General features: G+C 50.9%; 2 protein-coding genes across 3 annotated transcripts in view; one reads left to right on the top strand and one right to left on the bottom strand.

Moving 5' to 3' along the window:
* Positions 1–3,810: 3,810 nt before the first annotated feature.
* Positions 3,811–11,069, top strand: BNIP3 (BCL2 interacting protein 3). The gene is made up of 6 exons (XM_027692257.1): positions 3,811–3,942; positions 6,317–6,500; positions 7,169–7,253; positions 8,863–8,969; positions 9,076–9,225; positions 10,150–11,069. The coding sequence occupies exons 1-6, from the start codon at positions 3,906–3,908 to the stop codon at positions 10,199–10,201; spliced, it is 615 nt and encodes a 204-aa protein (XP_027548058.1). The 5' UTR covers positions 3,811–3,905; the 3' UTR covers positions 10,202–11,069.
* An 845-nt stretch (positions 11,070–11,914) lies between these two features.
* Positions 11,915–16,270, bottom strand: part of PPP2R2D (protein phosphatase 2 regulatory subunit Bdelta) — a 23,178-nt gene continuing 18,822 nt past the window's right edge. For both annotated transcript variants that reach the window (XM_027692134.1, XM_027692135.1), the window contains 3 exons: positions 14,747–14,916; positions 14,573–14,664; positions 11,915–13,871 (listed from right to left, as the gene is read on the bottom strand). In XM_027692134.1, the coding sequence (XP_027547935.1) occupies positions 13,592–13,871; positions 14,573–14,664; positions 14,747–14,916 (542 nt within the window). In that variant the 3' untranslated portion in view covers positions 11,915–13,591. The remainder of the gene's footprint in view (positions 13,872–14,572; positions 14,665–14,746; positions 14,917–16,270) is intronic.

Here is a 16,270-nt window from a genome sequence, read left to right as displayed (position 1 = left end):
CCAACTCTCTGCAGCAACAAAATGCGAAGCCAAGAAACATCCGTGACTTCCAACCAGGTTCCTAGAAACATGTTCCTATTTCTGTGGATAACCACTGCTGTGTTTCTCCTGCTCTGTGGTTCAATTATCCTCTGCCAAAGGGACAAGTAGCAGCACTTGGAGACAACAGGACTGGCTGTGACTCTGAGAGCTGGGACAACAACAGCTTTGGGATAAATAGTGGGATAAATAAAACTCTTTTCTATTTTTAGAGCTGAATTGCAACACTCTGTGGCAGTTTGTAAGCAAAACAAGTCACGTTGCAGGCAGTGTGGTAAGCGATGTACAGCAGGAGCCCGGCAGTGGTTTGCATCACTCAAAGAATTGGGGTTTGTTTCTCAGCTGGCAAGTATTCAGGGAAAGCATTCCTCTGGCAACTTCCATGGGCTGAGCTGTACAGAAATGGGAATGGGCTTTAAAAACCTGAATTTAGTAAGTAAAGCAGAGCTGAAATAATTTTCATGTTCTGCTTTTCTGATTCCCACTGGGAGCGGTCAGTGTGTCTTCACTGCAGAGGTTCAAAAGCAAACCAGCAGCACTCTGGGTTTGGTTCAAACATGGATTTGTGCCCTTTTTAGCTGTGCCAGCACACTTACACCTTACTGTGACACCGGGCTGCAGGTCGGCCATGGGATTTCACAGGTGATTTTACAGGGAGCACCCTGTGCACTCCCTACAGAAACAGGGCATGAAGCGTCTCCTCAGCATCTTGCTCGGGAATTGCCGAGATAAATGTGACAGACACTGCACAGGACACTCAGCAGAGCCCTGGGATCGCAGCAGTTGTGCCAGAGGCAGGTCTGGGTTTGTTTTTTTTCTTTAACTCTCCAAATGGACCAAAATCATAGAATCGCAGAATCCCAGACTGCTTTGAGCTGGAAGGGACCTTAAAGCTCATTTCATCCTGCCCCCTGCCATGGGCAGGGACACCTCCCATTAGACCAGTTTGCTCCTCACATCAACAGCCTGGATAAGCAGGAGCAGCTCAGAAAGGACTGGAGAGCAGCTGGGTGGTTAATGATGAACTCCATTCCAAGAAATGCACAGCGTAAAATATCCGTACGGTTCAATTTCCAGAGGCAGCAGGAAGGTTAATGACTAACCCCTTGGTGGCAGGGAAAAAAACAGATGGAGACAGGTAGTTCTCAGATTCCAGCAGGGATCAACCTGTGACCAATCTTCACCTTGTCATCAAGCCCAGAGCACTGAGTGCCACGTCCAGTCCTTCCTTGGACACCTCCAGGGATGGGGACTCCACCACCTCCTTGGACAGCCCCTTCCAATGCCTGACCACCCTTTCCATGGTGAAATTCCTCCTCATGTCCAACCTGAACCTCCCCTGCACGGCTTGAGGCTGTTTCTTCTTGTCCTGTCCCTTGTTCACTGGGAGCAGAGCCCAACTCCCAACTCCCTACAACTCAGGGAGTTGTAGGCGCATTCTCCCAAATGAGTCCTGAAATCCCCTCTGTCTTATACCATATCCATTCAAACGTGGGATGGATTACATTAATTTTTGTCTAGAAGAAACCAAAGAAAGTTCAATGAATATCATCCCCTTTTAAACTAATGTAAGTTTATCATCAGTCTGGGATTACAAACAGCTTTTGTGCAATGCCTGACACACCTGTCCCTCACAACTGGACCAAGCTGCCCTGTCAGGCCAAACCCACAGGCTGAAAACCAAACCGAAAGTTGAAGCTGTGTGAGCAGCAAGTGTGACTTGGTACCCAAATTATTGCCTTCGTTAGTCCATGGAGGAGGCGGGTCACTGTCCCTGTTTTAAAAGGAATTAATCAACACATGATTGGTCTGGTGACATACAATAAACAAAATTAGAGTCCCAGATGGGCAGAGTATCACAGCGTAATGCATCGATAACCTTTCAAAGGCTTCCTCCAACACAATTTTCAATTTTCCCTGATCACAGCACAGGGCGTTTCTGTCAATAACCAAAAACCTTTTACCATAAAGCTTTATATGAAAATAAAAGCATTTCTCCAATGACTAATGAAAGAGAAGCTGTGGCTGCCCCATTCCTGGAAGTGCCCAAGGCCAGGTTGGATGGGGCTTGGAGCAACCTGGTCTAGTGGAAGGTGTCCCTGCCCAAGGCAGGGGGGTGGAACTGGATGGGCTTTAAGGTCCCTTCCAACCCAAACCAGTTTGGGATTCTGTGATTCCGTGATTCTATGACCCCCTCGTCCCTCCTGAGCCTTGCAGCCCTTCATCACTTGAACACAGAATTTCTGTTCCTCTCACACCTCAGTTAGTGCTGACGAGGAGGAGAGGAACACCTTCCTGGAAGGGTTAACTGGCTGTTCTTCCCCGAGGGAAGGCTTCCTGCATTCCCTGCCCTGGTGGGCAGCAGAGAGCAGCAGAGTGCTGTGGGATGAGCTCCAGTGCTCCTCTGTCCCCCCACGGAGCAGGAGCATAAATAAACACGCAAACACAGGGAACCTGCTTCTCGTGCAGTTGTTTAATTACAGTTGGCATTTTGTTCTGCCACGGACAATTTTTTATTAAGTTCCTGAGTAGAACAGAATTGATTTTTAATCATGCAAATGAAATACAAATTTCTTGGCAGATTTCCTGTGCCCAGACACAAGGAAGATAATTTAGGCACTGGCACGCTCAGAGAGGCTGGTGGCTGAAGTGCAGCCTGTTCCAGGCTCTGCCACCCTCCATGGAACCAAGTTCTTCCTCATGTTGAGGTGGATCTTGTTGTGGTTTAATTAGTGGCCTTAAAGTGGCCCTAAAGTCCCAGGAGGCCAGACTGAGGTGTGGGAAATAGTATGCTAAGGATGGACTAACAGCTGCAGAACTGGCCCTGAAAACTTCTTCATGGGCCAAAGCATTCCTCCTCTTTGTGCAACGATGCATTGGCTGTGCAGATACAACACACAAATCAATAACAGCCTGACCTTGTCCTTCTGGGGACGTTATAAGCCAATATTCCTCCCTGTCACAGTAATTCACTGACCAGTCACGTGTATTTCACGTGGGCTGTGGAAAGGCACAAATGACAACAATTCCAGCCTGAAGAAACTGCCTGCATGCTCTCATCAAGTTAATAACATTTTGGCTAAATAAAATCAGATTTTACGTGTTTGTCTTTGTAAAATCCCAGCAGTAGATCAGTATCTGCTTTCAAATGGCGACTCTTTCCTAAGTGGTTCCCTCTGTGGAGAACCCTGGTGGCACTGCAGAACCAATTAAAGAGAAAAAGGACAAGGAATTCTTATTAATTATTAATTTTCTTGGGGCATCCTGCGCAGGGCTGAGTTGGGACTTCATAATTCTTGTGGGTCCCTTCCAACTCAGGGTACTCCGTGATTCTGTGACTATCTATTACTGTATTTATCATCTATTTAGGCCACGTGCCATTTGCTGTCGGGGGCTGGTTGAGCGGTCAGAAGTGGTGATTTTGCAACCAGACGTGTTTCCTACGAAATCCCATCAGTGTCCGTGTGCCCCGTGTGACTCTGTGTGAGGCGCCGTGCAGGGGCCCGACAGCGGGCGGGCGGTGTGTGGCGCCGGGTAGGCAGGGAGCGGGATAACACGACATTCCCTGCCGGAATCATCCCTGCTGGTCCCTGTTCTCCCCCGGGGTGGTCCCTGTTCTCCCCCGGGGTAGTCCCTCTTCTCCGCTCACCCCGGGCCCCCCCCCATCATGGCGGCCCGAGGGGCTCTGGGGGGCCGCGAGGGAGCGCGCCCCGCCCCGCCGCGCCGACCAATGGGAGGGCGGTGCGGCGTGACGTCACGGCGAGACGCGCGGCAGGCGCGCGGCGGGCGGTGCCGCGGTCAGACCGTGTCCGTCCGCCTCGGCCGCAGCACCACCCGCACAGCGCGTGTCGCTCCGCCCCGCAGCAATGTCGCGACAGAGCCCGCAGGAGGAGAACCTACAGGGTAAGGGCCGGGACGGGGCTGGCCCGGCGGGAGCGCGCAGGGCCGCGGGCGGGGGGACGCTGCGCTGCCGGTCACGGCCCGGGCACTGCGAGTTGGGTCCGCGCGGGGCCTTTCAAGGTCGCGATATTCACGATATGCGGTGGTTGAGGTATGAGGTGTGTGCGCTGCGGTGCATCCCCCGCACAGGGAGCCGTCCGGGGCAGCGGCTGTGGAGGGGTCGGGCCCGTCACAGGGATCGGGGTTTGATCGGGCTGGAAACATCTGGGGCGGGCTGAAATTCCCGGGAAAGGGGCAGGTCCGGGCGGCCGCCGACACGGGATTGTAGCGGGAATTTAAACGGGGCATTGCCAGCCCTCTGCTGAATTTGGCTTCAGGCTCTGAAAGCCAAATCTTAACAAAATTAAGGTTTCCAGGGCTGATCAGATACTTGTTAATGCTGGCCTGTGCTCCCAGAGTGTCCTGGGCTGGAATATGGGATAAACCCATTCCAGAGCCCTTTCCCGCGACTCACCTGCCCGGTTCCCATCACCTGGCGCGTGCTTTGGTCTGCTTGTGTTTCCAGCTTAGTAAAAATACAGGCTCTTTTATCTCTAAGTGATGATATCACAGCACAGCCTCACTCTGGGGAGTGTCCAGAGGAAGAGGGAAAAGAGGGAAATGTGTGAAGCACATCCACTGTGCTCCAGCTCTTACAATTCCAATGCTCTCCCTGTTTTATCCTCCATTCCCAGCACTGTACCCAGTAAGATTTCAGCAGATCGTCCTGATTTGAGCTCCCGTGGTTGTGGTTGTTCTTTGGTAACAACTTGAGCTCCCTTGAATTTCGGGGCAAAGGGTAGGGAAGGGTTTGTCTGGCTTCAACACACCCCCAGGCATGTCACGTGGAGGGGAAAATTCCCAAACAAACCCAAACAACAACAAACCAGCTGTCAGGGAAGAGGATTTTTGAAGAAAAAACTTGGTGACCCACAGTGTGTTTGTTCAGCGGGGTTTTGGTGTTTTGGCTGTTTAGGTGATGATCTTTGGATCCTCATGTTGTTTGTGCAGATGAGGCACTTTGGCTTTGTGCTATTTCCATGTAATTCCTGGGCCCTTAGTCTTCTCACAACCAGGATATCTGTGGTACCTTTGCTCTTCTGATATTCCTGTTCCATGCTAGATCCCCGCATTGGCTGCTCCCCTCCTGCATTCCTGTAACTCTGCTCTCTTTGCCATGGAATCCCAGGATGGGTTGGGTGTGAAGGGACCTTGAAGACCATCCACTTCCAGCTGTTGTGGTTTTACACCCTGAGTTCTATCCCAGGGAGCAGGAACAGCCCAAACCCCTCTGTTTCTCCCTTTCCATAGCTATTCCTTATTCATCCTTCCTGCTGTGCTCCCCAGAATTCAGGGAGTTCCCCCTGTCCTCCTCCTGTCCTTGCTGCTGTTCCCTGAGCACTGCTGGGCCTGGCCCACACGTGTTCCACAGCACAATTCCATGGGCACTTCTGTAATTCAGGTATTTTCTGTCCTCTGAGCTCGTTCATGGGGAGATGGAGGGACAGGACAAGGGACAATGGCTTCGAACTGACAGAGGGGTTAGTTGGGATATTGGGAAGGAATTCTTGGCTGTGAGGGTGCTGAGGCCCTGGCACAGGTTGCCCAGAGAAGCTGTGGCTGCCCCATCCCTGGAAGTGTCCCAGGCCAGGTTGGACAGGACTTGGAGCAACCTGGGTTAGTGGAAGGTGTCCCTGCCCGTGGCAGAGGGTGGAACTGGATGGGTTTTAAGGTCCCTTCCAACCCAAACCAGTCTGGGATTCTGTAAGAGAGGGAACAGCCCCAGGCCCTGCAGGGAGCTGGTCCCTGCCTAGGAGGGAGTTGTTATTGCCTCCCCGAGGAAAACAAAGCCCACGTGACAGTGTTAAATATACTGTGAGGAGCAGACACATGCCAGGCCTTGCCACGCACCCGCTGTTGCTTCACAGCAACACCTACAAACAGCACTGGGAAAGGCTGAACAAAACAGTCCCTGGGCTCTGCAGCCCAAAATAATTTCAATAAGTGAATAAATGAGCTTTGGCAGCAAAAGACCTTGAGATTATTTTGTTTGGCTGCCACCTATGGTAAGCAATAAAAATGAAATATAACCCAAAATAAAAGATCTTCAGCTGCAGAGGGAGACAGAATGCACTGAACAGCTGCTCCCCAGCCCTGTGAGCCTCCCCAGCTCGCTCCCAGCTCTCCGGCATTCCATGGTGTTTATGAGCAGGGAGGCAGGGCTGGCACTGTGTGTCCCTGCGCTGTCACCCTGGGCAGGAGCACCAGGGTTGGCGCTCCCAGGTCTCCACCAAAACCCCTCCGGTCACTCAGGCTCTGTTTTCCTTCTGCCGAGCAGGGTCCTGGGTGGAACTGCACTTCAGCAGCAACGGGAATGGCAGTGGGAGCTCTGCCTCCTCGGGGAGCCAGGAGCAGGTGCCAGCCTCCCTCTCCATCCACAACGGGGACATGGAGAAGATCCTGCTGGATGCCCAGCACGAGTCAGGCAGGAGCAGCTCCAGGGAGAGTTCCCACTGTGACAGGTGAGCAGAGCTTTGCTGGGCACAGGGAAGGTCATGGACAGGGGCACGTGGTGTCCCAGGCACAGACAAACACAGAAATGTCCATGTGTGTGTATTTACATGTGTCCATGTGTGTATTTACATGTGTCCATGTATTTACATGTGTCCATGCGTGTGCACAGAGGGAGGTTTCCTGTGTAAAGGTTGGTATTTAAATGTTAGGACACAGGGTGGTGCCTGGGGCAGGGAAAGGGGACAAAGTGTACAAAACAGATTTCCAGGAGTGTCACACAACAACTCAGCCCTGGGGCAGGTGGTCAGGCAGTGTCAGTAATTCATTGACTGCATTTTGGTGGAAACTCCAGGACTCAACCAGACAGTGGGATGCAGAACTGCCTGGTCTCACCTGGCTTGTTTGGATGAATTCAAACCCCTCTGATACCCCTCGTTTGCTGCTCGTTGTTATGGTGTAAGTGCTCTGGGCAGCAGGAATCTGGGCAGAGTGTTGGAAATCAGAGAAAATTGACTGTGATGGGTTGTGGCACCCACTGACAGATCCATCCCTTAGGTCGTGGTCAGGGCACTTGGGGACAACGTGCACATCACTGCCCTGAGTGGCTGTTGGTGCAGAAACTGTGTCATGGAAAACTTAATGATCCTTCTTTCCCTTTGCTTCTGTTTTCCTCCAGCCCTCCTCGTTCCCAGACCCCTCAGGACAGTCATAGAGCTCTGGAGATAGAGAGTCACAGCAGTGGGGAAAAGAACAGCTTCCAGGTAAAAACCTCACCTTGCTTTGGGAGAGGGAAGTTCTCACTCTCAGAGGGTGTTGGAAAGGAACAGGTGGAGCTGCTGAAGCAGAGACTTCCATAACTCAGAATAACTTGGGAGATCCAGGCTGGGAGTGTTTGTTCCTGACTTTTGTGGATATTTTGGTTTGGTTTTTTCAATCCGTAACAGATTTTTCAGAAGGATTTCCCCTCCCCCTTTGGCTGCCAACTGGGTACATTTCCTGCATCCCCCACAAAAAAATTGTGTTTAAATGCACCTCCACCAGTTTATTAGGAATGAAAAAGGGAATTCGACAGCATCAAGAGTTTCTGGAGTCGTTTAAATGTGGCAGCCAATGACAGACAACTTCCAAGCCCTGCCATGAGATTCCAGGTTTTTTAACACCTGGTACTTAACCTGAATGCTGCTTTGGAAAACTCAGTTATTTCTGATTTCATTTGGTATGTTTGTTTATACACTTACAAGGAGAGTGAGTAAATACATTTGAGACAAGAGTGGAGGAAAGCTTGCTGTACATGGACCGTGTTTTATCACTGCAGAGCTTGCAGGATAACAGGCTGAAATCTGAAGTCTGCAATGTAATAAATTAGCTTTAAATATGAAAAACATTAATTACAAAGCATTTTGAGGAGGGAAGTATTTAAAGGAAGTGAATTTCCCCATCATCTCTACAGCTCCTGCAGGACTCCAGGGACCCACCTTTAGGTAGCCAAAAATGGTACCGGAAATGATTGGTTTTATTTTATATTTTCAGAAACACCTCTCAGCTGTTTCAAGATCATTATTTAGATTGAAAACAAAAAATCCCAAGTTAGAAAGCCATCAGAATTCCAGCTGCCTGGGCAGTTTTATTTCCATCCTCTGTGTGTGTGTGTTTGCATCAAGAGCTGCTTGAATTCTGGGAGCAGGATCTATTTTTATCTCCAGGCCTTGGCTGCATGGAATGGAGCTGTGCTGAGCCAGGAGCTCTGCTCTTACTCAGCGTTTTTGCTGGGATTCACCTGACAGCAAAGCCATGGTTTTGGGGGATTTATTCCCTGCACAGGTGTGAGCACAGCCCTGGGTGGGGTCACCCAGGTGCCCAGGATGGCCCCAAAGCCAGGGAGATTCACACGGCTGGAATTATTCCCTTGTAGGAGCTTGACAAGGAGCTTCAGTGGCACCTGCCCAGCTCTGAGCACAGGCAGGAAAACCCTCTGCCCAGGGTCCATCAGACTTGGGAACTGGGATAAGGCAGGAAACCCATCTGCCCAGTGTCCATCAGACCTGGGGATATTTTGGATCCCGTGTGTAAGGATTAAAGGCAGGGCTCTGGCATTTCACTGCCAGGGCAGCCTTTACTTGATCAGATATGGGATATGGATACAGGATATGGAACATGGTCTTTGCTATTCACATCCCACTCTGGGGATGGATCTCTCTGCTCCCCATCTTGCTCTGGGATCTGAATACTTTGATATAAGTGGAATGGGAATGGATAGGAGGGGTGAGTGTCAGAGCTGACCTAGGGAATGGTCCTGGAAGCAGAGCAGGAGCTTTGGCAGCTCACAGCTGCCCTGTGTCCGAGCACTGTTTGATGGTGTGTCTGTTCCAGTCCGAGGAGGATTTCCTGGAGAGGAGGAGGGAGGTGGAGCGGCTGCTGCGGCGGAACGCGGACTGGATCTGGGACTGGTCCAGCCGGCCCGAGAACATCCCCCCCAAGTGAGTGCTGGCACAGCCCCTGCATGGGCCTCCTGCAGCTTTTCCTGCCCCAGACCTGAGCACAGATCTCTCACTGCTGGGCCTGTGCTTTCCTCCCCAATCCCAGGGAATTCCTCTTCAAGCACCCCCGGCGCACAGCCACCCTCAGCATGAGGAACACCAGTGTCATGAAGAAGGGGGGGATATTCTCTGCAGAATTCCTGAAGGTTTTCCTCCCATCCCTGCTGCTTTCTCACCTGCTGGCCATTGGACTGGGGTAAGGTTCAATTAAAAAAAAAAAGTAGATTTTTTTTTACCTGTTTTCTGTCAGGCCTGATTCTGATTCCCAATTCCCTCTTTGTCCAAGAGAGGAGTAACTTTTTCTCTGAAGGGGGGACAGATGGTTATTCAGGAAGTGCTTCCTGCCTCTGGTATTGCTGGATGGTTCCAAGTTTTCCTTTGCTTTCCTCACTAGTTGGGAATTTCTCAAAACAATTAAGGGGCAGTGAAACGAGTTTTGTACATTGGAATTGTAGTTACACAACACTTGGCTCCAACGGAGACGAGACCTTTAATCTCACAACTAATGGCAAAGGGCAGAAATAGTATTTGATAGATTTTAAGGTTCCACTGACACCTGAAAGGGATGGGGGACAAAAAAAATGAGGACTTGGGGTTTTTTTATGATTTGAGTTCTAGAAAGAGCTCCAGGACACAGGAACTGACCCTTACCAAGGAACTTGAGGGTGAGGGGATGAAGGAGGTGGAGGGACAGAGGGGGCTGTCCCCACACTCATGGTCCCCACAGTGTCCCCAGCATCGTTCAGGATGGGGAGGGCACAGGTTCTCTTCCTGCACAAAGTCAGGATCTCGGCCACATAATCCTGTAAAAGGAACATCAAACTCACTCAGTCCTTCCAAAATGAACCTGTAACTGCCAGAGACAATTAAAGCATGATGGAAGTTTGGGGCTAAGTGCTGGGTCCCAGAGCTGGGGAGTGGTACCAGACCAGGGTCAGTCACTGGGGTGAGGACTGAGCTCCAGAGCAGTTGATTTTCCTGCTTAACTACAGCTGGCAGTGCTGCCCCTGCTGGGAATTCCAGAGGCAGTGGCCTGGTGGGGGGGGTGTTTCTCGTGTGCTGTACTTTGTGTCAGCGACTCACAGCCCTGGCTGACCTGACCGTGTGTTCCCACCCCCAGGATTTACATCGGGAGGCGCCTGACGACCACAGCTTCCAGCAGCTCGTTTTAGGGCACCCGGAATCCTGGGATGAGAGCGGAGCAGACTCACCTGGAGCGCAGGAGGTGCAGAGCCGGGAGGGGGAGCTGGTCGTGGCGCCGTCGTCGTGTGTGTCCTGTCCATGTCCTGTTCTAGTTTAGTCTAATGAGTGAGAAGGGCTCCTGTGTCATATAGAGCCGCCTGGATCAATCCCTTCTGGATCAATCCCCTCAGCACGTGGCAGATGCTGTAACGTCCCTTAGTGCTTTGTAGTGAAGTACCTGAGAATTAGAGCTACTCAGTGTTTAAATCAATCCCAGCTTTAACCAGCCCTTGGGAGGGGTGAGTGTCCATCCTGCCCCTCGTGCCTGTGGGTGGGAATGTTGCCACTGCTCCTGCAGTCCTGACAGGGAGGGATCAGCCCAAACAACGTGTGGCCTTATGGACTGATACAGGAATTCCGAGGAGCTGTTCCCTGCCCTGGGGCAGCTTCTCCTCAGGTAGATGTTGCTTAGTTCACTTTGGTGTGAGGTGTGAAGTGTTGAGACACAGAGGGAAGAGATGAGCACGTGGGTAAAACTCCATCAGTTTGTCCTAGTTCAGAGGTAGAGTTTGGATTTAGTGCCTAATAAAGAGCTGCTTTTGCCAGGACATTTATTTAACCCCATCACTAGTTCCCAGCTGTACCTACCGCAGGCTGGCGCTTCACAGGCTTTATCTGTCAAGTAGTAAATCTGCACCCAACACCCCAGCCCTGGGCACATGTTCCCAGGGTGGCTTCTCCTTGGTTTTTACTGATGCAATGCCTTTTCCTTCAGTGATTTTACCTTATTTAATGAGAAAATGAATGTTTGCCAAAATACCATGTTTTATATATTTAAATAAAAAGGTTCCTGGTGAACTCAGAGTTTCCTCATTCCTTTTTCTCTACCAATGAAAGGGGCTGACAAGGCTCTTTGCCTCCAGACACGAGTTTCACACTGGTCACTTCACAACTGACACAAAAATCAGAAGTTTCTATAGAAACAGCTTCAGACCAGTCTCGCACGTGGCTCTGCTGTCAGCAGGCACTCGGCAACCCCCCCAACCCTGGCCCTGTTGGCTCCTCCCTGCTCAGGCACAGAGGGCTCAGAGGTACTTACACATTTCATGCTTCCTCCTTCTTCACTTATCTAGATTTTAATTAGAATTTCATGGCATAATTATCACTGAGGGGCTGAGCCCACTCAGTCCTGGATCTGCAGAGGGTGAATGCAGTTTCAAAGCTCTGGCGTGGGGGGCTCTGCCTGAAGCCACTGGGCTAAAGCAGAACCCCCAAATGGCCAGGGTTGGGAGGGACCTTGAAGCCCACCTGGTTCCAATCCCCATGCCCTTTCACCATCCCCCAGACCAGGCTGCTCCACTGGGCAGCAATTCTATCAAACTGACACTAAGATCTGGTTTAAGGTAAAATGAAAAGGATAAAAATTCCATGAATAGTCAAAAACTATTTAATTGAAAGTGGTACAAGCAAACAGAATTGGAATAGGAGATTCCATCATATCCTTCTTCCCTTTACTCATATTCCACTTGTATTTGCTGAAAAAACAGATCCAGCCCAGCCAGCACTGCTGTGTCCTGGAGCAGGGGGAGCAGCCCTGGCCCCTCCACACCAACCATCCCAACTTGAAACGCACCCTCAGTTGGCCCATCCAGCCAATTCCCTCACACACAAAGGAAACATCATCAAAACACAGGGAGCACAGCCAGGTAAACATTTAAAATTTATTAAACTTTTTGGTCAAAAGAACTGAACAATTATGTACAACCCCACGGATCGGCTCGAGCAGGCATTGGGAACGCGGTCGGATTAACGGCTCAGACCCCCCCCCGTTCCACATCTCAGGAGTTCCAAAGTGTCACAACCAAGTACAGTATAGGACTGAGTGAATTGAACCTTTCTCTGTAGAACCTCAGGGTTTGTCCTTCCCACCTTCCGGGGACCCTCTGGCTCGGGGGTGGTACCGGGAGGGGTGGGATGGCCACGGTTTGCTCTGGGGAGCGGAACACACCTTCCTTCCAGGGAAAACGGAGTGTAAACCACACTTGGGGCTGCCTGGGGGAAGCTGGGGGCTCTGGGAAAGCATTCCCAGGCTGCAGGCACATGGCAGAGGGCAGGCTCTGGCCGTTCGGGGCTGCTGGACGTGCCTGCGGCTCGTCCGGGGGAGGGGGATGTGATTTAGGCCTCTTTGGAAGAAAGAAAACAAAAAAAAGTACCTAAGGCTTAAAACAAGTTGGGCAGGAGAGTCCCAGCAGCTGCTGTCACACCAGCTGTGCTCGGGGTGTCCAACATCTGCCCTGGGCACAACCCAGGCCCGGTCTGGAACTGCAGGGGACACACAAGGTACTGTGCCAAACACTTAAAATAAACTGTTCCCTTCGTGACAAGAACTAAAAAGGTTAAAAACCATAATGCACGTCAGTTCTGCCTCTGGCTGAGGGGGGAATGCGCCACAGAAGCTGCATTTTTATCCTCAGGGCAGAGAAGTGTCGATGTTTCGGTTCCCTCCGTGCAAGGCCGACACTTGGTTAAGGCTGTGGATGTTTCTAGGACCCTTTCCATCTCCTACTCGGCACACACAGAGCCTTGGACAACAAATCCAGTGCAACTCCAACTCTATGACAATGCCATGGAAACTCTAAATTTAGAATCTGAAATACTACACAAAAAAGTTCGTATTAGTCTGCCAAAAACTCGGTGTTTTGGGGCAAACCCTGTCAGAGGTGCCACCAGGACTGTTCTGCACCAGCTCAGGACATGCAATACAAAAAGAAGACTGAATACATCCCTTCAGCTTTAAAAACACGTTTGATAGGCTGTTATTTATTAAGTGGTTTACACCAGAAGGTGTGGTTATAGATACAGTTGGTGAGTAAATAGTCATGGACACCTGCCTAGAACCCAACTCAAGCCCTACCTAAGTGCTCCAAGGTCAGACCCTGCGCTGGCTCCAGGCCTGAGGAATGTGTACAGGCATCAAGCACAAGAAATGTTCTGAAAGGCCCAAATATTACAGCAGAGAGCGAGAGAGAGAAATTACACTTTTATGACAACCTTTTCTTCTCGGGTGTTAAATTTTTTTGGTCTATAAACTGGAAAGAAGGCTCAGACGTCAATAAATACATTTGTTTTGTGTTGGCCTCACTGAGCACTGTCCATCAATTCTGCCTGGGGAGGCTCCTCCCCGAAAGCCGCCGGGCGCTCCCCCCCCACCGAAGGCAGAACCACTCCAGGGACTCAAAGCCAGGCCAGATCCTCTCCGTTAGCTCAAGGGAAGTAAGTGCATCAATGTTCTTCACTGGTAGGACAACAAGGCCTTCTGTTACAGATAAACAACTGAGCTGAACTATGCGAGACGAGACTCTGTCCACGGGCAGCCATCCCTAGTTAACCTTGTCCTGGAATAAATACAAGTTATTGGTGGCAGCTACGGCGATGAAGTTCTCCGTGGGGTGCCATGCTGTGTGGAGAATCTTCTTGTTGAAGTCCAGACTGTCAACGCTTATTTCGTCCTTCTTCCTCTTCCCCCCTGTGCACACTTTGCGTGGCTTTAGGATGGCACGGGATTTGCTGCTCTCCCTGGAGGCCTCGAGAGTCGTGTCCCGGCGTGTGTTCCGGTCAAACATCCTGAAGAAGTTGTTGTAAGATCCAGTCATGATTGTACTGGTGAAGGGCAGAAGAAAGGCAGATATTGTCAGGTCTCCAGAAATAATATTCCCCCCTCCTCTCTCACACATGAGCTCACTGTCAGGCCAAGCTCATGGCCAGTCCATTACACTCTACCAGAAGGACACCTCTGCTCAATTCCTCTGGGACTGCAGCACTGCTCCCACTGCACCACTTCCTCTTCCAGGTGTTCCCCTGCTCCTCCCATCCTGCCACAGGCAGTTGGCTACAGTTTAATGCTTTGTTCATCTTTACAGGAGCAAAGCAGGTTTTCCTAGTGCTACTTCATCCCCTTAGTCTCTCTCCATCTTTCCTGCCAGCTCCTCCAGGCACTGTAAGGCCACAATTAGGTCACCCCAAAGCTTCTCTTTCCCAGGTTGATCAATCCCAACTCTCTCAGCCTTTCCTCACAGCAGAGCTGCTCCATCCCTCTGATCATCTTGATGCCTCCTCTGGACTCACTCCAGCAGCTCCATGTCCTTCCTGTGCTGGGCCCCAGAGCTGGAGGCAGCTCTGCAGGTGGGGTCTCACAGAGCAGAGGGGGAGAAATTCCACTGCCAAATTTGTTTGTGTAAACCCAGTGCTCCAGTGGGATTTCTCCCCTCAGTAACTCAGAGCCACCTGCAGCCTCATTTTGAGTAACCAACTTTGGAACCCCAACTCCTGATGCTGAGGGAACTCTGGCCCCTTTTCCTCACCTGTCCAAACCATTCCAGCAGCACTCAAACTTGTCGAAGATGCAGTCGTTCTCGTACAGGGAGCACAGTTTGCTGCGGAGGTACTCGTGCACCTTGGGGACACGAAATGGGGGTTGGACACAGAAACAGAGGAAAAAGGGGAAAAGGGATGGTTCAAAAGAAGTGAATGTGTACCTGATAGGTCTCTACAGGCCTGTTCTCCATGTTGAGGTCCCACACCTTGACAGACAGGTAGTCCCTTGTCATCATGTATCGCCCGTTGTGGCTGAATTTCACATCAGATATCGATGATATTATTTCTGAAAAAAATGACCTGCTGCTAGGATCTTCAGGTTCCTCAAAAACTGCAGAGAGAAGACACAGTTCCAGGTGAAACCAACACCAGGTCTTGAAGCTTCTAACATTTTTCAGTATAGGAAAATTTTAAATCAATTACTAGTTTCTTTTTGAAGAAAATAGATACTTTTGAAGAAAACAGATACTTTTTAGCAATAATCTTTTTTAAAGCACTGTTGTGCTCTAGGCCATCAGATTGCCAATCTGCATCTCCAACACTCAACTACAGCACAGCTCCAGCAAAGCACAACTCTTGGGGATCAGCCAGAGGAAAAAGGTTAAAACCAGCACATGGGTACAGTAAACACCACACCTGATCTGTACATCCCATGGAAGAGGAGCAGATGGGAACAGCAGCGTCCCAAACACAAGGAGAGCATGGACAGTGTACTACCTCTCTTTAGACCTGAACCAACACTGTTCTAAACACCCCACTGAAATGTGAGCAGTCTGTGTGGGTTTAGAGAGCAGATCAAGGTGCGTTGCTTAAATCCAAGAGTCAGCCTCTGGAATCAGCATTTCCTGACCCAGGCTACCCAGAACTTGCTCCTTTTTGACAGACCCCTTGTAACAGGAGGTGACTGAGTCACAAGCAGCTAAAAATAAAGTGCATTTAAGTGATTTAACGCAACACTGAACTGAATCAATGAAGTGGCCTCGCATTCTCCGCTTCCTATTGCACAAATACTTCCTTCCAGCACCAAGAAACTCCTCTCTGCACTGCAGGAAGCTGACCTGGAACTGTCAGTGTGTCAACCCACAGGGCTGATAAACCACAGCTCTTGCAGGAGGGAACAGGGAACACAGAGCTGTGTACAGGGCAGGGAACAGGGATCCTTAGGACTTCCACAGCAGTGCCGTCCTTCCTCACCTACACAAGTTTTCATGGCTCAGCAGCCTAAGGAGCATTCACCTTGAACCCCTGGACACCTGCAGTGTATATCCTAAGGACTAATCCCATCCCAGGAGCTGCACTGCTCCCAAGGGGAAGGGGTTCTGGTGGCATCAGCCCAGTTTCTAACACACAAAGGTGGATGAACTGCTTGAACTGGCCCGTGACGAGCAGATACTTTGAGAGGCACCAAGGCTGAGCGTGGCCAGAAGACAGGTGTCACTGGTGCCCAAAGCACTTGCTCCCATCAGTTTATGATGCAAAAGTGGGCAAAGAGGAGCAGAGCCAGGTGGTCAACTGCCTCCTGCCCCCCCTTGTGCCCGGTGGTGGCCTAGAACGAGACAAGGCACCCGTTCCGTCCCCGACCCCGCTGTGGCCCCAGCAGGACCCGGGTGGCCCCGTGCCCCCCGTGCAGTGTGTGTGTGTGTGTCACCCCCCCGTGCAGTGTGTGTGTGTGTGTGTCACCCCCC

The sequence above is a fragment of the Neopelma chrysocephalum genome, unplaced genomic scaffold (genome assembly GCF_003984885.1).
Source record: "Neopelma chrysocephalum unplaced genomic scaffold, ASM398488v2 Primary Assembly neopelma1_85, whole genome shotgun sequence".
NCBI classification, from domain to species: Eukaryota; Metazoa; Chordata; class Aves; order Passeriformes; family Pipridae; genus Neopelma; species Neopelma chrysocephalum.
Note: the sequence above shows the minus strand (reverse complement) of the source record. Positions and strands in the feature narration are given on the sequence as shown.